General features: G+C 46.6%; 2 protein-coding genes and 1 pseudogene across 2 annotated transcripts in view; 2 read left to right on the top strand and 1 right to left on the bottom strand.

Moving 5' to 3' along the window:
* LOC105891073 (rasGAP-activating-like protein 1) overlaps positions 1-9805 on the bottom strand; it is a 33033-nt gene extending 23228 nt beyond the window's left edge. Inside the window, 5 exon segments of the mRNA XM_031570155.2 lie at positions 405-534; positions 4792-4853; positions 6852-6965; positions 9077-9133; positions 9500-9805. Of these exon segments, the coding sequence (XP_031426015.1) occupies positions 405-534; positions 4792-4853; positions 6852-6965; positions 9077-9133; positions 9500-9564 (428 nt within the window). The 5' untranslated portion in view covers positions 9565-9805.
* Positions 9806-10432: 627 nt separating this feature from the next.
* On the top strand, positions 10433-12704 carry dgcr6 (DiGeorge syndrome critical region gene 6). The gene is made up of 5 exons (XM_012815798.3): positions 10433-10680; positions 11009-11169; positions 11287-11387; positions 11714-11854; positions 12250-12704. Exons 1-5 carry the CDS (start codon positions 10571-10573, stop codon positions 12328-12330), a joined length of 594 nt encoding a protein of 197 aa, XP_012671252.1. The 5' UTR covers positions 10433-10570; the 3' UTR covers positions 12331-12704.
* Positions 12705-13347: 643 nt separating this feature from the next.
* LOC116221057 lies at positions 13348-20628 on the top strand (annotated as a pseudogene).
* Positions 20629-22811: the final 2183 nt, after the last annotated feature.

Below are 22811 nucleotides of genomic sequence, written 5' to 3'. Positions count from 1 at the left end.
CTGACCAACCATCTCTGGTAGGTCCTCACCCTTCTAACCTGCCGCACCACTTCAGGCTGGTGCTCTCTCACCTGTTCAGGTAGTCTGTCCCTGAACTTCATCTGACCCATGCACCACCTACAGCTGGTCCTGTCTCACCTGTTCAGGAAGTCTGTCCCTGAACTTCATTCGACCCATGCACCATCTACAGCTGGTCCTGTCTCACCTGTTCAGGAAGTCTGTCCCCGTCTCACCTGTTCAGGTAGTCTGTCCCTGAACTTCATCTGACCCATGCACCACCTACGGCTGGTTCTGTCAGCTGGTCTGTCCCTGAGCGTCTTGAGAGAGGTGGCAGGTCCTCTCTCACCTGATTATCTCTGAGCTTCCTCTGAGCCTTCATCTCTGGCTGCTCCTGTCTCTCTCACCTGGCCTGGATGACGTGGCAGCGGAGGCAGGTGCGCTGGGCCTCTCGGCGCAGCTCCAGCTCCAGGTGGATCTCCCCCTGCACCTCTTCGTCCGGGTCCACCTTCGTCAGGTTCAGCCAGCTGTCCAGCCCTGGAAACACACACACACACACACACACACACACACACACACACACACACACACACACACACACACACACACAACCCATAGGAAGATTTTAGTTTTCATGGATCTTTGATAACTAAGGATTCCTAGATGTGAGCTCCTGGCCACAGCCTTGAACAGTCTTCTTGTCATAGGCTAAATAAATGTACTCTACAGTAAAAGGTTGAGCCTCATCCCCAAACACCAAGGTGGTCTTGAGAGAGAACCAGAGGAGGTCATATTGAGAGTCAAAACTGCGCATGATTTGTGACCCTGTTGAGATCTCTTCTTTAACACCAAAGGAGAACCTTGGCACATATATAAATCTGAGAAGCAGGAGATTTAAGTCTAAAATTCACTTTAATCTCATTGTTGTCTTTTCTTATGGGAGCACACAGGACAGGTGGGACACACACAACACACACAGGACAGGTGGGACACACACAACACACACAGGACAGGTGGGACTCACACAACACACACAGGACAGGTGGCACACACACACAACACACACAGGACAGGTGGGACACACACAACACACTCAGGACAGGTGGGACACACACAACACACACTCTGGACAGGTGGGACACACACAACACACAACACACACAAGACAGGTGGGACACAGACAACACACTCAGGACAGGTGGGACAGGTGTGACACATTAATAGGAGAGACATAAAGCCCTTATGAAACAGGTGAGACATACATTTCGCTGGGCACTGGTGAGAACCAGCTTAGAGATCACAGAGTATAGCCAACTGACTTCAGGAGACCTAACCCACACTACAACTAAGCACTGGAATGGATCTTTGCACTGGAATGGATCTTTGCACTGGAATAGATCTTTCACTGGAATAGATAAATAATAAAGAAATGATAAAGGCACGGCTGATTGATGGATGAGCGAATAATCAAATAAAGAAGAGAGGCAGAAAACATGTATTGAAACGCAGGCTAGACAACATGAGCATGAGAGGGCATACAAGACAACCAGAACAATGGAATGACTGCCCAGCAGAGTGCCAGCTGTGACACGCGGTGGGTGTTAGCTGATCAGAGACCTGTGATTCACAGGGCCTTTAAATAGCCCAATTGCCCCCCGATGCCCATGGGAAAAGGGCAGAGGGGGGCAGAAGATCGACCCCCTTGCTGGCACCAGCACATACACACATATACACCAGTGACATCAGCACCCCCCAGTATCCCATGATCCCACGGGTGAGAGGGTGACTCAGGGCTGACAGCTTGCACTGATTCATGGGAGGCAGATGCACTCTTGGGCAGAAGGAGTTTTCGGTTTTTTTCAATTCCGTTCCCGCGGGGGTGTGATGTCACTGGAAAAGGGCCCATTTTGTAAACGAGTCAAACACCACCAAGCTCCCATCACTACAAACCCTCCACATATAACTGATGATCATTTATCCTCTATCATTTATGCACTGGAGGGTGACATTCTTTTCTATTTGCCTTTCTTGCTCCACTCACAGTAAACGATGGGGAAATATGATGACATGACTGGAATGAATTAAACTCTATGCTGATCTGTGTGTGTTTTCATACTCAGACGCTTTATGTACTGTGTGTGAGAACACAGTGTGTGTGTGTGTGTGTGTGTGTGTGTGTGTGTGTGTGTGTGTGTAGGTGTGTGTGTGTGTGTGTGTGTGTGTGTGTGTGTGTGTGTGTGTGTGTGTGTGTGTGTGTGTGTGTGTGTGTTTGTGTGTGTGTGTGTGTTTGTGTGTGTGTGCATGTGGGTGTGGTGTATGCATGAGAGCACAGCAGGCAGCAGCAAAGCCACTGAACTGCATGAGTTAGGGTGTTTACAGAAGTCTCTATTTATATCTGATGGATAATATAAGTTAAATTCTGATAACAACGCTGTGGTGTGTGTTGCCATGGTTAGATTATTAGAGGAGAGAAAAGAGAACCAGAGAAAAAACATAAAAGTAAAGTTGTCACCAACAAAAAAATGTTTTTTTTCCCTTAAGCTGTTCTTAGCAGTGAACTCCATAATCAGTACATTGAAGTTATGTGTATTAAGAATGGAATCATTATTTGTGTCTCTGTAAACCGACATTCATTTTGTTTCTTCTAAAGTGGTTTCTTTACTATTAAAGTCATTTCTACATTGTTGTGATTTATGACAAGTCACATCAATAGATGGTGTGGTCAAGGAAAGACTGACATGACACAGAGATGGTCTCTAGTTCCAAACAGGAGCTCAGATAAGCCAACGCTTTCATCAGTGTAATCCATCATTCACAGGAGATGGTTTATGTGTCTGTGACGATGTGATCGTCCCTACAGGTGAATATGTGCTCTGGCTGCCATGCCATCGAGCCGGGCTCTTTGGTGTGGCGGCCAGAAAGCATATTTGGCACCCTGTAGACCCGGGTTCGAGTCCGGGTGGGGTGACCACGCTCCCTTCGCTACAAATGGTGTCAGAAGTGGGATGCCCTGCTGTGAGGTCATCGGAGGCGCACCCGTGAACATTGTGTGAGGGACCCCCAGTAATGTTGACCCCGTGTGAAGGACCCCATGGTTGGGTGAAGCACCATGTGAAGGACCCCATGGTTGGGTGAAGCACTTGCGTGTGGGGTGCTCTGGATGGGAGAAGCATGGTTGGTGTATGCGTGAGGGATGCCTGTGTGCGTGAAGCGTCCCTACGGGTGAATATGTGCTCTGGCTGCCATGCCATCGAGCCAGGCTCTTTGGTGTGGCAGTCAGAGCGCATATTTGGCACCCTGTAGACCCGGGTTCGAGTCCGGATGGGGTGACCACGCTCTCCCTTCGCTACAGTGTCTGTGTCCCCCTCTCTATGTCTAATCCTCTCTCTCTTTCTCTCCTTCTTCTTTTCTTCTCAATGATGTAGTGATTAGCAATCTCTCTCTTTCTCTCTCTCTTCCCTGCTCTCTCTCTCTCTCTCTCTTCCCTGCCCAATCTTTCTCTATATCTACTGTATCTCTTTCAATAAATAAATAAATAAACAAAAATAAACCATATCAGACTTCACAGAGAGTTGCCCTTTCCCTGAGTCAGGGAGTTCAAAGTCCTGCCCTACTCTCCTACCCCCTCTCGACCGACATGAAGGCCTAAAGGTGTCTGGCTCTGACCTACTCTCCTACCCCCTCTCGACCAACATGAAGGCCTAAAGGTGTCTGGCTCAACTTCAACATGCAGTACTGAGGACGAAGACGGAGACATAGAAACTCCACATAACCACATAACGACATTACACTGAACTACCGTATTTTACAGACTATTAACCTTTAACAGTTTAAATGGAAGAGTTCCATTTGCATGAAATGATAGCTAGTTATCTAGCTGATGTTATAGTCTCTTCGATTTACCTTATAAAATTATAAAAGGTAGAAAGCCTCAGGGTGCCTGTGCATATTAAAATGAATTAATATTCAAAAGAGTTCATATTACACACTCTAGCAACTACTAACTAGGATGGTATATAGCCTAGTTAACTGGCATGAAACCTCGCACACCTGTTGCGGAGGTTCACGCTTCATAGCATCCCTTTAAATACAGTCTGGTAGGAACACACAACACCCCTTACTTTATCATTATGGAAGACTGAATGTGGCCGTGTGAATGAAAATGTGTTTTCTGATGTTGTTTTTCGTATGTGAAAGAGGGAGAGAGAGAGAGAGACCCATTCATGCTTTATCTAATAGAGTTCATGTGTGTTTTACTAACTAACAGGTGGGGGAAATGCATTCCCATGCATAGGATGGCTGCTGACATTTTGATTAATCAATGTATAAACCGCTGTTAAAAGTCGGGAGATTACGGTATACTAGTTAGATTGTAAGTGGATGTACATTAACGTGCGTGTGTGTGTGTGTGTGTGTAAAAGAGAGAGGGAGAGTTTCAAAGACAGATAGACAGAGTTAGAGAAAAGGCTCTTTGAATGCATCGATCTAGTGTTTGAGAGTCTGTGTATGACTGTGTAAGTGTGTGTGTGTGGCTGTGTGTGTGTGTGTAACTGTATGAGTGTGTGTGTGACTGTGTGAGTGTGTGTGTGTGGCTGTGTGTGTGTGTGTGTAACTGTATGAGTGTGTGTGTGACTGTGTAAGTGTGTGTGTGTGGCTGTGTGTGTGTGTGTGTGTAACTGTATGAGTGTGTGTGTGACTGTGTGAGTGTGTATATCTGTGTGTGTGTGTGTGTGTGTGTATTTTAACAAATGGTTCATAAGGCTCTGTATCACCAGGGACGTTAGCATACAATACCTTTTGACTGAGCTGCAATGACCTCTTTAGTCAGCGAGATCTTGCCGATCACATCATCATGGCTACAGGAGGACAAGAGAAGAAGAATTAGCTTGATAGTAAATCTACACCCTCACCTCTAGAAATGACCATCTCCTTTTAACTGCTTCAGTGATTTTCAACAGACATGCCGTGTTACTGAAGAACTTTCCCCAAGAGATCCACTGATGAACTGAATATGAATCTGTTTGGGTAAATACAAATTGTAGAGAACACACATCGACATATATTTGTGCCAGTGTGACATAAATAGATGAATCAAGAGAAACCACAAGTGTGTTGACCTACACCTACAGTCCCTCCACCAGCCTGGAGAACACTACTAAAGGGCTTCATGGTCCCAGAGTGCATTTCTGCTGTGAATGAGGAAGAGGTTCAGAATAAAATATATCTGCTGTACAGTTTTCCATCTGTCACATAAACACAAAATTATAGACACCACTTTTGGGACTTTGTGTGTTTGTGTGTGTGTGTGTGTGTGTGTGTGTGTGTGTGTGTGTGTGTGTGTGTGTGTGTGTGTGTCCATATTTCTGACGAAGCACCCAAAACATGCCCAAGAGCTCTCTTTGAGATATTTCATCTTAGTAGATGACATTTAGATCTAACTTCAGATCCAACCTTGAGCCCAGCTGGCCCATGTCTCATGAACTTTGAACTTTCCCATCATGCCTCTCACCGATAAATCAGGAAACATTTGCAGGGTGCAGATTAAGGGTGTTTCTCAAAGTCAAGGAAGGATCCTTGAGGGATCCTTGTTGGCTGCGTTTCAAGGATGCTACATCATCGAATCCCGCCAAAGGACTGTTCCGATGTCTAGGATCCTTCGAATTCAACTAAAAACCGAGTCCTTTGTTCAGAGAATTTTCAAAGATGCAATTGGAGTATCCTCTGCAGGACCCACAATCCTTTGCATACCTCTTTTAGTAGCGTGGAATATGAAGGTGGGACCTTTTCAAAGACGCACACCTGCCCACTCACTAGACTGTTCCAATGTTTGTTCTCCGAATGCTAAGAAGGAGTCTTGCCTTGCCTCTGAAGAACCCGACTTGGAAGGACTCAGAAGGACCCGCCCAACCAGGGAAGCATCCTTGACTTTGAGAAAACACCCTAAATATGCTAAATCTGGCGAGTTGGACATTTTCAAAACCACTGCTCTATATTAAAGGAGTGTTATATACTTGCTATGTAAATGAAATGTGATTGTAATACGATTAGATTAAGTACAGTCAGTCTCTTGCTGATTGCATTGCTCTTATTGAGACGACTCTCCACACTTTAATTAAGGAAAGACACACTATTACACACAACACTGTTCAGTCACAAACTTTGCCAAATGTACCCTTAGTCCTCAGTCAAAATCCCTTGCTGCATAATTCTATACTGCTCCATAGGAGCAGCCAACCTGGTGTATAACTGCTGCTGCTGCTGCTGATGATGATGATGATGATGATGATAAAGAACCAAACAAAATATTAGACAGCATAAAGCCAGGAGTCTCAAAACGAATCCCGATAGTGTTCTGATCTTCCTGGCCCCTTACCCGATATTCACTTGATAATGTTCTGATCATTTGGAACCCAAAACCTGATAGTGCCCAAATAGTGTTCTGATGTTCCTGATATTGTTCCGACCTTCTGGCCCCTTACCGGTTAGTGCCCCAATAGTGTTCTGATCTTTTGGGACCCTGACTCAACAATGATCGTTAAGCGTTCTGATGTTCCTGACCCAATAGTGTTCCGATCTTTTGGGACCCTGACTCAACAGTGATCGTAAAGCGTTCTGATGTTCCTGACCCAATAGTGTTCAGATCTTTTGGGAGCCTGACTCAACAGTGATCGTTAAGTGTTCTGATGTTCCTGACCCAATAGTGTTCAGATCTTTTGGCACCCTGACTCAATAGTGATCTTTAAGCGTTCTGATGTTCCTGACCCAATAGTGTTCAGATCTTTTGGGACCCTGACTCAACAGTGATCGTAAAGCGTTCCTGTCCCAATAGTGTTCAGATCTTTGTGGCCTCTTACCCGATGGTGTCCTCGTCCATGACGTAGAAGGAGAGCATGTGGAAGCCCATAGGCAGGTGTAGGGTGTACTCCTCCCCCCAGAACGGGTTCAGGTTCTTCCACACGGTGGCCGTCCTGCCAGGGCACAGAGATTCACTGCTTCTTTAACAGTTCAGCTTAACACTTCTGTGTTATTAGCATTACATGACTGTTGATCTCAGCAGAGAGAGGCTCTGAATTAAAATAATAATATTATTAACACATCAAGCAAAACAATCATTCCATATGGTAAATGGACTGCATTTATATAGCGCCTTTCTACAGACTAATGCCTCAGACATCTACCCATTCACACACAGAAGGCAGAGGCTTCTATGTTAGGTCCCAACCTGCACTTCGGGAGAGGTTGGGGGTTCAGTGTCTTGCTCAAGGACACTTCGACACTTGGCGAGGAGGAGGCAGGATCGAACTAGCAACCTTCCGATTGCTATGACAAACTATGACGACTGAGATCTTAAACATCAAACCCACTTCTGCTCTAACCGTGATCACAGCGCCCCCAACATACAACATTTTTTGAAGGGCTGGGACACTGCATGTTCCACCTGAATGTATGTTTTAACCTATATCTTCAACAGACAAACAACATTCACACTGAATCCTGCCATCTATCTCACCCATGAAAAAAATACTCCTAACAGCACAAACTGAGCACCATTCCTGCTCCTGCTTCTCCCACTACTCACAGGCCTACGTGAGGTGTGAATCAACCCAGGACCTCATAATCTAATGTCACCTATTTGTCCTTAAATTGAGAATATTGGATAATTCTGTAATATAAAGATTTTTGACTTAGATTTTCTTTTCAAAGAGACACCTTCTGCCCTCCTTGTAGAATATTGATAAGTTAAAAATGTGTATTTAAAACACTAATACTTACTAAGTAAAATGCTGAACTTGTTGCCTGATGCTATACAATAAGGTACTCTTCCTCTGCCTTTTCCTTTAATTTTTCTTGTGTGTGTGTCTGTGTGTGTGTGTGTGTGTGTGTAAGTGTGTGTGTGTGTGTGTTTGTATGTGTGTTTATGCTGTATGTCCACATTGGTCTTTGTGCATCAGATCATTAAAACAGAAAGCCCTGTTCGCCTTTGAGGCGTGTTCAACACATCCAGGCGTACAGTGCAATGACTACTGTCTGGGGGCGGAGAGACTCTTACTAAGCCAGCAGACCCAAGCCAGAGTGTGATCTCAGATCTAGGGGACTCACTACAAGATACAGTACAGCGTAATGATGGGAACAGCCACACAAAGACACACCGAACCAAAGCAGATGACGAATCTAAATAAAAGGGCCAAATGAATTCAAATGATTTCTGAAAAGGAAGAGGACAATTTCCATTTCAAAAGCCCCAAAAATAAATAAATAATAATCAGAAAATAAACACACACACACACACACACACACACACACAATGCAGTGCACCAGGTGTGCTGCTCGTGTGAATGAGTGTGGTCCAGTCTCCGAACACACACACACACACACACACACACACACATATGTGCACATACATACATATAAATCCTGGAATAAAAACGGAAGCATATACAAACACATATGCACCCACACACACACATGTGCACACACAATACATTTACTGACACAGGCACACACATGAGGAAACTCATACACATACACATGCACACACGTCCTGTGGCCCTCCCATTTTAGAGAGAAGGGACAGAGCTTCCCTGCAATAATTTATGCTGGTCTCCATGGCAACTTGCTGGTGTCTTAGAAGCCAGTGATGGATCAGGTTCTCTGGGGTTGGGGGTTGGGGTGGTGTGTATGGGGGGTGGGTGGGGGTTTTTATCGGGGAAAGTATCCTATGATCTCAGGGGTAAAACCTTTTGCATTACCTGCATAGTGTCTGTTAATGACCCCGTAGAGCTGACACAAACGCACACACACAAACACATTAGATGTCACCTCCGTAGAAACACTACATCGAACGGTCCATTCATGGAGGAAACGGATTCCAGGGCTATACCCGTTTTTCAGTTAGAGCTGGTTTTTACAGATTATGGTCTACTCGTGTCCTCTTTTGAGCTGTTTATGCCTAAATGATCTCACGCGCGCGCGCGCACACGCACACACACACACACACACACACACACACAAGCACATGCACGCGCACACTCAAACAGCCACACACACAAATACAGGCACGTGAATACTTGGCACTCACCTGGCCACGACCTCATTGTCAACTTTCACAATGCAGTAGGGATCGCTGGTGCCCGACCTGGACGGAAGAACACCCAGAACTATAAGAAGTTATCCTACCACGGGGTAAGGGGCAAGGAAAATGTGCAAATAGCGAGTTAACTGGCAAAACACGAATCAGTCCAAGTGGCAGGCATCTATTAAACAGACCTTTTTACCTTTTTATATGACTTTGTAATATACATTTTTATTTGTAGGCTATGTTTTTCAAACAGCTGTTTTGGTCGAGATATTGTATTTCCATAGCTTCAGTGCAGGGTAAATACCCCAATAACACATTCACTCTCTCCTGTTTTATTTGTCTTACACTGTAACAGTTTCCGAAGACCAATGTGTTACAGTATCTATAGCATTTTCAGAAGATAAAGGTGATATGACAACTTACACATCTTTCGCCGGCAGATTCCGTCCTTCAACTATACGAAAATAAAGCGACGTATTCTTAGCCATGGTTCAATTCGGCAAGAAGCAACAGGATTTCAACTTCGCCTCATCTCCATCCTCGCAATTCTCTCGGTAGTCCACTGACACTGCTGTTAAACGCGCTGCGCATCGCCTTGAGGAGGAGAGGACGCGCGCAGTGTGGTAGCCCACACAGTGACCCTCCTGGATGAAGTTATTTAGCAAACGATTGATTCTGGTCACCAGAGGTCCACCAGTCCGCCTTCGCTCAAAACCTTATATCGCCTGAGATGTGGAGCACTAGCGCGTAACAGTGGGCAAAGAGATTTGGTTTGATAGCCCTAAGACAGCCCTCTCAGGAAGGAGCAGACCCTTCACCATCACATGATATTCATTAAAGTTCGAAGTGACAAAATTAAGGCATTATGCAATTTGCCTCACTAAACAAATTAAGGCTGGCCTCAAAGGAAACCCTTTTAGGCAACGTGCACAAATCTAAAAATGAACATAGGCTGACACGGCTGATCCGCACTGTTGTGATAATAATATGAACTAAACAAGACAAACTGTTGCTTAATAACCTTTACATAAAATTGCTGTTAGAAAATAGCGGCCCTTCAGTGCGAGCACTGTTGAAAGAAATTAAGAGTGGAGCGCTTACACTATTTTGCGCCATCTGCTGGTAAATATAAGTCAATACTACAAGACAACGCACAATATTCTGATTAGGTCTATATAAAACCGATCACTGCAAAAATGTTCATGTTTTAGTTAACGCTTATAGTAAGAGTGACTAGAACGTTAGCCGTACACTTAAAGCATTATGAAGTAAACGTGATTTGGACCAGGTTCCTGCCATTCAGGCATATTCAAAGCCAGCTATTTGAGCTAGGGTCCTAACAAACCACTAGGAACCTCCAATCAGCGAGCAATACATTTTCTTTCTTTAGCTGTGTATCTCATTGAGCAGCAAGCCAACTCGGTAAACAGTGTTATCAAATACTTTAAAGATATAATCTTTGGTGTTATTGACGGTTAATCGTTATTGACCGAAATGGATACATACCCAAGTGTCTCCGATCAGTTCGTTGACTCTACGAAACAGCAAGAGCGCCATTATTATCTGCTATCCGAGCTCCAATCCCTTGTTAAAGACCTCCCGAGGTAAGCGCGCAGGACCTAACTTTATTCTGAACACTGGACCTAACAGGATCAGGTTGTGATAGTGGACAGAGCTTTCCTTACATTTAACGTCATTACTAAGATAGGGGACTTAACCAAATAGACGACTGTTAGTTATTAGCTGTTACTGCTGGCTTTTAATTAACCCAGCATACAGTTAAACTAATTGCACGTAACTAACCTAGTACCATGACTCGTAACTAGAGGCTATTGTTTCAATGTCTGCACAACATGTGTAGTCAGTAGACCTGTTCTCCGGGCCTTATGTCGTATTCCTCGTATGACTCCGCTCTGCGACTCTGTTTGCCAGCTCCTTCCAGCAGCGCCTGTCCTACACCACTCTGAGCGACCTGGCCCTGGCGCTCATTGACGGCACCGTGTATGAGATTGTCCAGGGCCTGCTCGACATCCAGCACCTGACGGAGAAGAATCTCTTTAACCAGAGACAGAAGCTGCACACTGAACACAGAAGTGCGTAGAGTTGAAGTGTAAAACTATGTAAGGCAAAGTGTTTGGATATGTGCTAATGCCTGTTTTGCATCCTGTCTCACTCCTGCTCTTTCTCTCCTTGTTTCCTCTGTATCTCAGTACTTAAACAGGATTTGATGCGAAAGCACAAGCAAGCTCTACTGGTCTGCAAGTCTCATAATCTGGCCCTCCTGAAAGCAACTCAGCGGACAGAGACAGAGGTACAAACCCCAGTGAAGAGACCGGAGTAAGGCTGTCCACCAGCACTTCTCTTCTGAGATTATATGGAAATGCACCTAACCAGCCAGTCAGAAAACATGTTTTAATGACACAACACAACAGGGGAAGGCTTTGGATAGCAAGTAAAGAGTTAAATAGAGGTTTGCACTCACACACAGACACACGCAAACATTGAATGTGACACCCACTTACAGTCAAACAGGCAAAGCACAAGTCTCTCACACACACACAAACAAACAAACAAACAAACCAACAAAGAGAGAGCCTCACGTTAACCTGCTATGTGTGTGTGTGTGTGTGCCTTCAGGCTCTAGAACAGCGTGTGCGGGAGGAGCAGAGGATGATGGATGAGAAGATCATCGCTGAGATCGACCAGAAGGTTCTGGACCAACAGAATACGCTGGAAAAGGCTGGCGTGCCCGGCTTCTACATCACCAACAATCCACAGGTCTGCCCCCCTGTCTGCTAAGATGCTAAGACTCACTCTGTAGTAGTCACTTAAAACATGAGACAACAGACCTCGATGAACCCTCTTACCTTCCCACCTTAGATTGGACTAGGTTTGATTGGATAGATTGTACATGTACACAGTTTTTGAATGAGATGCCACATGCAAGACTCTTTGAACTGCCCCTGATTGGTCCCTACTCTTACACTAAGACCACTCTGGAGCTCAAGTTACAAAAATACTGCGTTTGTAGAACATTACTAGTACCTCTCTAACATGTCAGGGTCACGTAGGGTCATGTCATGTATCTGAGACGTCATGAAGTAGCATTCTGCGTCAAACAGGAAGTGAGGCGTTTGTGTAGTGTTGTGATGGTGTTTATCCTCTTTTCACAGGAAGTGACCATTCAGATGAATCTGCTGGAGCTAGTACTCAAGCTCCAGCAGAAAGAGACGCAGTCAGGAACCCTACCCTGAGACCCTCTCTAGTGGTCGTTTGTGGGATTGCGTCCGCAATGGATGGACACGTTTCTGTCGGGAGCCTCTCTGGTTCGTAAGAGTGCTCACCGCTCTGGTAGCGCAGAAAGGACACCAATATGATGGCAGATTTAGAATCGTCTGTTCAAACTGTCCAAAATGCCCCCCTCCAGCCCACTGCAGTGGGTTAGGATGCAGTGAGGTCTGGGCATGAGACCAGCAGGACTCTGAGTTGGGGAACATCATCTTCAGCGTTGTGGAGGGCTCCTTACTCAGCTCGTCTGATGCCCCACATCAGGCCAGGCTACTGACCACATGTCTGGTTTTGGAACATTGAAGTGGACTGACACTGTTAAGTCTGCTGCAGGACTTCAGATGTTTATTTGGGTTCTAAAACCCTTTTTGTTTTCTCTTGAGATGTCTACAGTGCTAGATTACTGGAGATGTTTTTGTCGGCTAGTGAACCAGTTTTGAAAGGAGAGCCTTTCTCCTCCCTGTGTGTTGATGGCCATTGCAATAAGTACATAACCCATGAACCGTGAGATGTTTTTCAGTTGCTGCTCTGAGCCAAATAAACACAAGACTAGAACTCTGCTTGGGTTTGATTAAGGTTACTGAATTAAGGATACACTATTAAGGGTAAACATTTTTTATACAGATTGAAGCCAAATATCTACCAATATGTTTTGCATGTTTCTGTACTGTTCAGTAGCGAGCTGAAAACACTCCCAAGTATGGATGTCTGCTGATCCACCTCATCTTGCTCCATCAGTGGAGTGGGTAGCCCTCTGTACGGCCTGATCATAAACCTAAAAGATGGTGAATATGTAGTATTCATGCTGACCTCTCTATGAAAATCATACATTATTATACACTTTATGGTCACCTGGTGGGTCATGTACTGATTACGATATCTAGATCTATATCTGCTCAATATAGTTTACTGCATCAGATTATGTTTTACTGGGGGAGAAAAATAAGACTGACTGGGTGGGGGGTGTTGAGGGTTATCGCCGTGGAAATGTATGTGTATATATAAAATGTACAGGTGCAATGCTAGAAGTTGCTTTGGATTAAAACAAGGGATACTGGCCCTACTGACAAGAATATAACATTAGCTTTTGGCACTCGTAATTAGTTAACGGTATCTCCCAATCCTCAAGGAAAGGCCTTGCTGCATCAGCTGAAGCAAGTGATTGTGGGGGAATAGAGGGATACACAAATGAGGGTAGTTTCTCCATCAATCCCTCAAAAGAGCTGCAGAGGCCAATACCATTTGTTCCACACACACACTGGCAGGAGGGTGAATTCCCAGAAATAATGGTGCTGGCGCACAGCTGATCCCAAATCAGGTTTTCTTGTGAGCGCATGTCATGTTATGCTGTCTGTGTGCCATGCGCCCTGCTACTCCACTCTGTGTCTGGCTGCGCCCCTGGGTCCCACTCGCTCTGCAGTTTAGCACACCTGTGACTGATTCTCTCCTCAGCCCCAGTATTTAAGCCTGGCTCTCTGGCTCTCTGGCTCAGTTGGTACTTTTATAATAAAAATGCAATTCTTAGTATTTAACAGCACCGTTGGTAGGTATGTCGGCTATTCAGGTTATGGAATGGCTGTAGAACATGAAAAGAATGAAGATGAACACCTTCTGCCTTATGAGCAGGGCTCTGTGGACAGACTCAATGCTAAGTCAATGCTCTTGTCTACAAAAGCCATGGAATGGACAAAACAAGTGAGTATAGAATATTGATTCCAGTCTTTTTCCAGTTTCATGTGGCACGGTTTCTGAAACCTGAAGACACAACATTCAGAGATGGATCATCTGAGTGTCCTTTAAAATGATACGTATACAGAGTGTGCGAGTATGAAAGGAGTGTAAGGTCTGTGTTCTGTCCGTGTCTAATTTCTGTGTTTGTCTCCCTTGTGTGGTCGCATGTTTGTTCCCGTGTCTAGTCCTTGTGCTTCCTTGTTCCCGCCATGTGCTTTCCCTGTGTTTGTTTGTCTGTGCCATGTGCCCTCTTGTTGTTGTCCGTGTCTCCACCCCTCACCTGTTCCCAATCTCCCGGGTTGTGTGTATCATTGGTTTCACCTGTGTCCTGTTGGTTCCCCTTGTTTAGTCCACCTGTGTCTTTGTCTGCCCCGCCTTGATTGTTCTCACCTGTCCCTTGTTATCTGTTGCCTGTGTGTATATATAGTCCTTGTTTTCTTGTTCCTCGTTGTGTCGTCGTAAATTGTGTTTGATGGTATGTTCCTTGTTTTTCCACTGCTCCTCGTGTATTCCTAGCGTTTAGCGCTTCTGCCTTGTTCAAGTGATTACTCGTGCTTCTGACCTCTGCCTGCCCTACAACTATTCTCCTGCCTATTCCCTGTTTGGATTTGTTTGCCTACTTTTGGACTGCCTACCCGTGTACCGAACCCTGCTAGTAAACGGTTATTCTTCTGAATCTACCCCTGTGCTGAGTCGTGCGATTGAGTTCTGCACAACACCCACCATTCGTAACAGTACGACGACACCAAAGATGGACTCAGCCGACTCAGACTCAGTGCTCAGACTCAGTTTGAGCAAACAAGCCTCCTCTCTCTGCCTCGTGACAAGGGGAATAGAGGAGCAAGGGAGAAGTTCCCTGAAGTCCCTGAACCTGCTGTTGGGACAATTCGAGCAGCTCCTGGATCGTTGGGATTCCCTCGCTGCACCTCCCTCTCCAGCTCCGGTTCCATGCCGCCTGGATTCCGGCTCCAGGGTTTCAGCTTCACTCGCCAATACTGCTCTGGCTTCAGCTCCGACTCCCCGTCTCCTGCCTCCCGCCGTCAGGACAGCCGCAGTCGCCCTAGGAAGAGCTTCTGACGCTGTCAACCTCAAAGCAGCCTCTACCAAGGCCACCATCAAAGCGGTCTCTGACGCCGTCAACGCAGCCTTTGGAGCTTCCACCCTTGAAGCTATCTCCGCCGCCCTCGAAGCTGCCTTTGTAGCATTGGAAAGATTTTCTGTCACACCCAAAGAAGCCTCTGGCGCTGCCTTGCTCGATGCAGCTTCTGCTGCCATCGATGCAGCCTCTGCCACCCTCGAAGCAGCCTCTGATGCTGCCGCCTCCGAGGTTGTCTCTGCTGCCCCAGAGGTAGCCTCCGTCGCTACCACTCCCAAAGCAGCCTCTGACGCTGCCGCCCCAGAAGCAGCCTCTGACGCTGCCGCCCCTGAAGTAGCCTCCGTTGCTACCGCCCCAGAAGCAGCCTCTGACGCTGCCGCCTCCGAGGTCGTCTCTGCTGCCCCAGATGTAGCCTCCGTCGCTACCACTCCCAAAGCAGCCTCTGCCTCTCCCGAAGCAGCTTCTGATGCTGCCACCCCCGAAGCAGCCTCTGACGCTGCCGCCCCCGACGTAGCCTCTGTCGCTACCACCCCAGAAGCAGCCTCTGATGCCACTGGCGTAGCCTCTGTCGCTACCACTCCCGAAGCACCCACTGCTGCCCCCGACGTAGTCTCTGTTGCTAGCAACCCCGAAGCAGCCTCTGTCGCTGCTGTCCCTGAAGCAGCCTCTGATGCCACTGACGTAGCCTCCGTCGCTACCGCTCCCGAAGCACCCACTGCTGCCCCCGACGTAGCCTCTGTTGCTAGCAACCCCGAAGCAGCCTCTGTCGCTGCTGTCCCTGAAGCAGTCTCTGAAGAAATTGCTGATGGTGACGCCACTGAGGCCTACGCCACAGCAGAGCCAGCCGCCGCAGATCAAGCCGCCGCTCTCCCTGCAGACCGAGCCGTCGCTCACCCTGCAGACCCGGCCGTCGCTGACCCTGCAGACCCGGCCGTCGCTGACCCTGCAGACCCAGCCGTCGCTGACCCAGCAGACCCAGCCGACGCTCACCCAGCTTGTGCGTACCCTACAGCCAGCGCTGCCGACCCGGACCCCGCAGCCACCGCTGCCGACCCGCACCCCGCAGCTGACCCGGACCCTGCTGCCACAGCTGCCAACCAAGATCCTCCAGCATCCGTTTCCGATGCAGGCCCAGCAGCACCCTCTGCCGAGACCGGTCCAGCAGCACCTTCTGATGGCGTCGCTGCTGAGGGCTCTGCTGTTCCAAGCGCCCCTGGCCGGAGTGCCCCTGTCCCGAGCGCCCCTGTCCCGAGCGCCCCTGTCCCAGGCGCCCCTGTCCCGAGCGTCCCAGGCGCCCCTGTCCCGAGCGTCCCAGGCTCCCCTGTCCGAGCGTCCAGGCGCCCCTGTCCCGAGCGTCCCAGGCGCCCCTGTCCCGAGCGTCCCAGGCTGCCCTGTCCCGAGCGTCCCAGGCTGCCCTGTCCCGAGCGTCCCAGGCTCCCCTGTCCCGAGCGTCCCAGGCTCCCCTGTCCCGAGCGTCCCAGGCTCCCCTGTCCCGAGCGTCCCAGGCTCCCCTGTCCCGAGCGTCCCAGGCTCCCCTGTCCCGAGCGTCCCAGGCTCCCCTGTCCCGAGCGTCCCAGGCTCCCCTGTCCCGAGCGTCTCAGGCGCCCTGGTCCCGAGCGTCCCAGGCTCCCCTGTCCCGAGCGCCTCAGGCGTCCCGGTCCCGAGCGTCTCCGGCGTTCCTGTCCAAGGTGTCCTTGCGCCGGTTCCAGGCGTCCATGCGCCGTCCCCAGGCGCTCCGGACCCTGTCTCCAGTGTTCCTGGGTTCCCTGTCCCAGCTGCAGCAGACCCAGGGTTCGGTGCCGCCAGCCCTAATGAACCAGCGAGTCCAGGTGCCACGTCTACCCCAGCCACTGGCCCTGCAACCCCAAACACCAATCGATATCGCTGGCATCTATTTGTTGTGAGGGTTATTGTTGTGTTTATTGTTGGTCTGTTTGGCCGGTCGCCAAAGACTCTGCCCCTGTTTGGCCACCCACCCGGCCGGTTGCCAAAGACTCTGCCCCTGTTTGGCCATCCACCCGGTCGGTCGTCAAAGACTCTGCCTCTGTTTGGCCATCCACCCGGTCGGCCGCCAAAGACTCTGCCCCGGTTTGGCCACCCACACGGCCAGCCACCAGACATTCTGCCCTTGCTTGGCCGTCCACCCGGTCAGCCACCAGACCCTTCTTTCCAGCCTTCTGTCTGGCCCGGCCTGCCCGCCTGCCTTGCTCTGGACCCCCTCCACCCACCCTAGGTGGATTTGATCTGTTTGTTTGTGTGTTTTTGGGCTGTCTGGTCCGGTCTGCCCGCCTGCCTTGCTCTGGACCCCCTCCACCCACCCTAGGTGGATTTGATCTGTTTGTGTGTTTTTGGGCTGTCTGGTCCGGTCTGCCCGCCTGCCTTGCTCTGGACCCCCTCCACCCACCCTAGGTGGATTTGTTCTGTTTGTGTTTAGGGCCGTCTGGAATCCGGCCCTTAGAGGGGGGGTACTGTAAGGTCTGTGTTCTGTCCGTGTCTAATTTCTGTGTTTGTCTCCCTTGTGTGGTCGCATGTTTGTTCCCGTGTCTAGTCCTCGTGCTTCCTTGTTCCCGCCATGTGCTTTCCCTGTGTTTGTTTGTCTGTGCCATGTGCCCTCTTGTTGTTGTCCGTGTCTCCACCCCTCACCTGTTCCCAATCTCCCGGGTTGTGTGTATCATTGGTTTCACCTGTGTCCTGTTGGTTCCCCTTGTTTAGTCCACCTGTGTCTTTGTCTGCCCCGCCTTGATTGTTCTCACCTGTCCCTTGTTATCTGTTGCCTGTGTGTATATATAGTCCTTGTTTTCTTGTTCCTCGTTGTGTCGTCGTAAATTGTGTTTGATGGTATGTTCCTTGTTTTTCCACTGCTCCTCGTGTATTCCTAGCGTTTAGCGCTTCTGCCTTGTTCAAGTGATTACTCGTGCTTCTGACCTCTGCCTGCCCTACAACTATTCTCCTGCCTATTCCCTGTTTGGATTTGTTTGCCTACTTTTGGACTGCCTACCCGTGTACCGAACCCTGCTAGTAAACGGTTATTCTTCTGAATCTACCCCTGTGCTGAGTCGTGCGATTGAGTTCTGCACAACACCCACCATTCGTAACAAGGAGGGTATTGGTTGCAATGTCGAGGCATTATTGCACCATTGCACACTGTCTTGTTTTATGCAAAGAGTAAATGTACAAAGGGGTTAATTTTTGGCAAATAGGATTTTGGAACAAATTTGAACTAAGTACTGTATCTGTGTGTTTGCTGTTACTGTTACTACAAAAGCCATAAGAAAAACAAAGATAGCATTTTAGATTCATCATACTAGTGTGTAGTTAGTGGTTGGAAACGTGTAACCACATGAATAGCTGTGTCTGCCATTTGACACAGAAATGTGCTTTTGAAAAGAGAACATGGTGTAGTAGAATATAGTATAGAATATAGTGAAAATAGTTAAAGGGAACAGTTAAAGTGTTTTGCATCTTGTGTGTGTAGAGCTTTGAACATGTAAGGATTTTTGAGGATGTTCTACTCTTTTGGGCCACAACAGGTCCTCAGGACTTAGATTTTTTTCACCTGAGCCTTTGGAAGTTTTGTCCGATTTAAGCAACCTCTCTGACCTTGTTCTCTGCTCAGTCTTGAGATGTAAGTGCTGATTTTAGTTTCTTGACTAAGCCTGCTCTCTAGGTTGTATGTTCTGAGACATTTTTTTTATTGTTAGTGTAGTAAATAAATAAACAAATAATTAAATAATACAGATACATTTGTATTACCATTTAGGATATATTGGGATGTTTTTTTCTTCACGCCTGCTTTGCCTGCCAGACCAGTCCTTCAGTAAACTTCTCTTAACTTGATGCTCAGCTCTGAGTCTTTGTCTCTGCACATGTGTTCATGCTTGTTCTGAGGCACAGAGGGTTCAGCTCTCGCCTCTCACTTGAAGACCAGAGTCCAATTCACAGTTCCCCCGTGCTAGAATAAAGTTTTCAGAAAACACATGTAAGCAGAAACTGTAATATATGTGAAAGTCTGAATTCCTCCTTACATGTTGAAAGCTTTGCCGATTGATGTAAATTGATGATAAAGTACTGATATCTTCCAATGCAGGAAGTTATAGAAAAATCATCACACTGAAGAAAAATGCACTTTTACAGTTGAGCCCATCGTGAATCTGGATTTGGTGAGGCCAGTCAGTAGCAATCATCTCGCCATGCTGATGTGCAGTGCCTACAACTTCTACCCACGAATGATCCGTGTGACCTGGTACAGAGACGGCAAGAAGGTGACCAGTGAGCCACGGAGGAGCTGGCGGATGGAGACTGGTACTACCAGATCCACTCCCACCTGGAGTTCACCCCCAAAGCTGGAGAGAAGATCTCCTGTGTGGTGGAGCATGCTAGCTTCAAGGAGCCCAGGGAGTTTGTCTGGGGTGAGTTCCAAATCAATTGTCATTATTTCTTCTTTTTTTTGCTTTGACAGCAAAACATTACAACACATGTAATACTGTTTCGTATGTACATGTATAAATGTATAGGGCATGAAATAATGTCTGGGAAACCATTAACTAATTCTTAATTTTCAACATGATTTTGCATGAACATGAAGTATTAACAAACACAACTCCCATTCTAAGACACTAAGACACTCCCATTCTAGTTCTTGTGAGTTGTGATGTGTTTGTCTGATATGATGTGTTTAGGATTTTGTGTATGCTGTTTTGTCATTTCTGTGTTTAGTTTTGAAAAAATGAATCCAATAGACAGATGTATCATCAGTGTATTCCCATTTAAATCGTGCTGACTACTTCTCTCTGTTTAAGATTAGCAGATTACAGAAATCAAAATATGGCCAAAGACAAAGAGGATGTAAAAATATGTGGTGTTTGATTTCTTATCATCTAATGTTAAAGCTGTATCTGAAATCCGTCTCTTCAGCATTACAACTGTGTGTGTACCCTCTATACTGTCAGACTCCTCCATGCCCAAGGCTGAGAGGAATAAGATTGCCATTGGGGCTGCTGGCTTGCTGCTGGGACTGGTGGTCTGTGCTGCTGGACTGCTGTACTACAGGAAGACATCAAGAGGTTAGCAGTTGAGAGTTAGAACAAACATGACACATTGGATTCATTTAGCAATACAGTAATATGGAAAATGTATGAGTATGTTACAGTGTTTCATTATAAACACGTCCCAGACAAATTCAAAACAACCACAAGATGAACCAAAGTAGACAGAGAAATAATGAGAAGGAAACAGTCTACTGTGTTTCTAAATATAATGTTCTCCTGCACAGGGTGGATCTTGGCTCCTCAAAGATCAACCCCTACTCATTGACGGCATAATTCATGTTCCTCCTCATCCTCCAGTGCTTCCTTCATTGGCGCCATCATTGCCAATCAGACATTATGACTGAAGTGAAAATCTAATTCAGTTTCTTTCATGCATACCAACTCTGAAGTGGAAGTCTGAGTAAGCAATGACCTAACAGTTCCCAAGGGCTAATGAAGAAAAACCTGTCAAGAAATTGACAATATTGTCATGGCACTATCATTTTCTCAAGGCCAACATTCAGACAGGCGAACATTTTCAAAAACATTTTGGTAAAAGCATGAATAAAAAAAAGAAAAATCACTGAACTTGTTTTGTTTGAGTGTTGTGTTCTCTAAAAAGACTTTATCAGCCCTCAGACATGTTCTTATTGTATGTCTAACCATCACAAGACATCTCACAGGAATCAGTTTCTGACATCCTCATATTTAGGTTGATTGAGGAGTCCTGATTACGTTCTCTAAATTGTAATCAGATTACTTTACTGATTGCTTGCTCTATAAAGTAATCGGATTACTGATTACTTCAGTTACTTTCCAAAAACAAAAAAAGATCATCCCTTACCTGACTCATAGAAGTGCTATTTATTATGCTATTTATGCTATATTGCTATTTATTATATAATTAACTTATTTATTCTAACTTATATTTATATTTTAATGAATACAATTTAACAGGGTTACACAAACAATAACTTAAGTGCCAGTTCTGGCTTCGTGGTGCAGTTGCAACCTAATCTTAATGTTTAGCTTGTTTCGGAGGAGTTGGGGCAGTCTGTCCTCCAGTCAGTCGAGGCCGAGGCATGATCATCTCTCGCTACAAGTTTCACCTGTTCGTGTTGGCGAAACAAATGTTTGTAGAGGTTGCTTGTTGAGTCAAGTGCAGTTGAGAGGCGCTTGTCTCCAGGGCACAGCTTACATTTAACTGTAATATTTTTTTCTTTCACGGATACAAAAAGAAAATAATGGGAGTATTTCCATCTTCTAAAACATCCGTGGTCACTCTTATCGCCTGCCATCATGTTTATTAGCCTTCTACTCGCGTGACCCCACATTCACTGCAGTTCCCACCAACGGTTTACAAAGTAACACCATGGAAACTGAGGTGAATATGGGGTCACGGCCTCGCGTGAGCATATCAGTCGAATGAAAGGGAGCAGATAGGCACGTAAAAAGTAACTGAAGTAACTGCTTTTTTATTCGGTCAGTAACTGTAATCGGATTACCGAAAACTCAAAGGTAATCCTTTACATTACTGAGTTACTGGATAAAGTAATCTGATTACAGTAATCGGTTACTTTGTAATCAGTTACTCCCAACACTGTTGAGGACTCAGTTGAGAAAATGTTGCTGAAATGTGGTAGTTGACCCGTTCAACACACCTGGATCTGCACACAGATCAACATCACACACCCTTTAATAAGCACTAAAGCAAACACAGAGTCAGTGGCGTAACGTAGTTACGACGGGCCCAGGTGCAGGCTATTATGACGGGCCCTAGTCAGTGGTGTAAGGCAGTGGTTCCCAAACATTTTACAGTCCCGTACCCCTTCACACATTCAATCTCCAGCTACGTACCCCCCTGTTTTTTTTTCCATGTTTGTAATTGCCGCCACGGCCCCTCCCCCCGCGCACATATTCAGCCTATAACACTTGAAACTGTCATGGTAGGTCACCAACCAGTGGCGTAACGTAGTAACGACGGGGCCAGGTGTAAGATATTATGACGGGCCCCCCTAGTGAACGCAAAAAAAAATAAATAAATAAATAAATCGTAGCGCTCCCTACTTCGGCAACCGCGTAAAAAAAAAGAAACGAGGGGGGCACTGTGGCGTAAACAGTAGCCTCGACCACATTCGGGCTTGACGCCCATGGAGGACACGGGTTCGAATCCGGCCCGATGTCATTTCTCCTGTCCACTCCCCACCTCTTCTCCCACTCATTTCCTGTCACACTCTTCACTAATCTATCAATTAAAGGCATAAAAGCCCAAAAAACAAATCTTTAAAAAAAAAAAAAAGAAACGATAATCAAAGGTGTTTGTTATCGATATAAATTGTGTTTAATTAATCAACCTTACTTATTTCAGAAGCGATGAGTGTGTACACAATGAACGAAGTCTTGTTTGACTCTCAGCAGGAACATTTCTTACCGTAAAAATTGTTAGAAAGTAATAATAATAGCGACCACTATTTACCCAACTTGTAGCCTAGTAATCCTGCCCTACCATAATGTATGTAGGCTATAACTTGTCTTGAAATGTATATCTATCACAATAGATTCCTGTTCATAACCCCGTTATATGTAACCCCAA

Source organism: Clupea harengus, chromosome 7 (genome assembly GCF_900700415.2).
Source record: "Clupea harengus chromosome 7, Ch_v2.0.2, whole genome shotgun sequence".
Classification (NCBI taxonomy): Eukaryota; Metazoa; Chordata; class Actinopteri; order Clupeiformes; family Clupeidae; genus Clupea; species Clupea harengus.
This window is presented reverse-complemented; position numbering and strand designations above follow the sequence as displayed.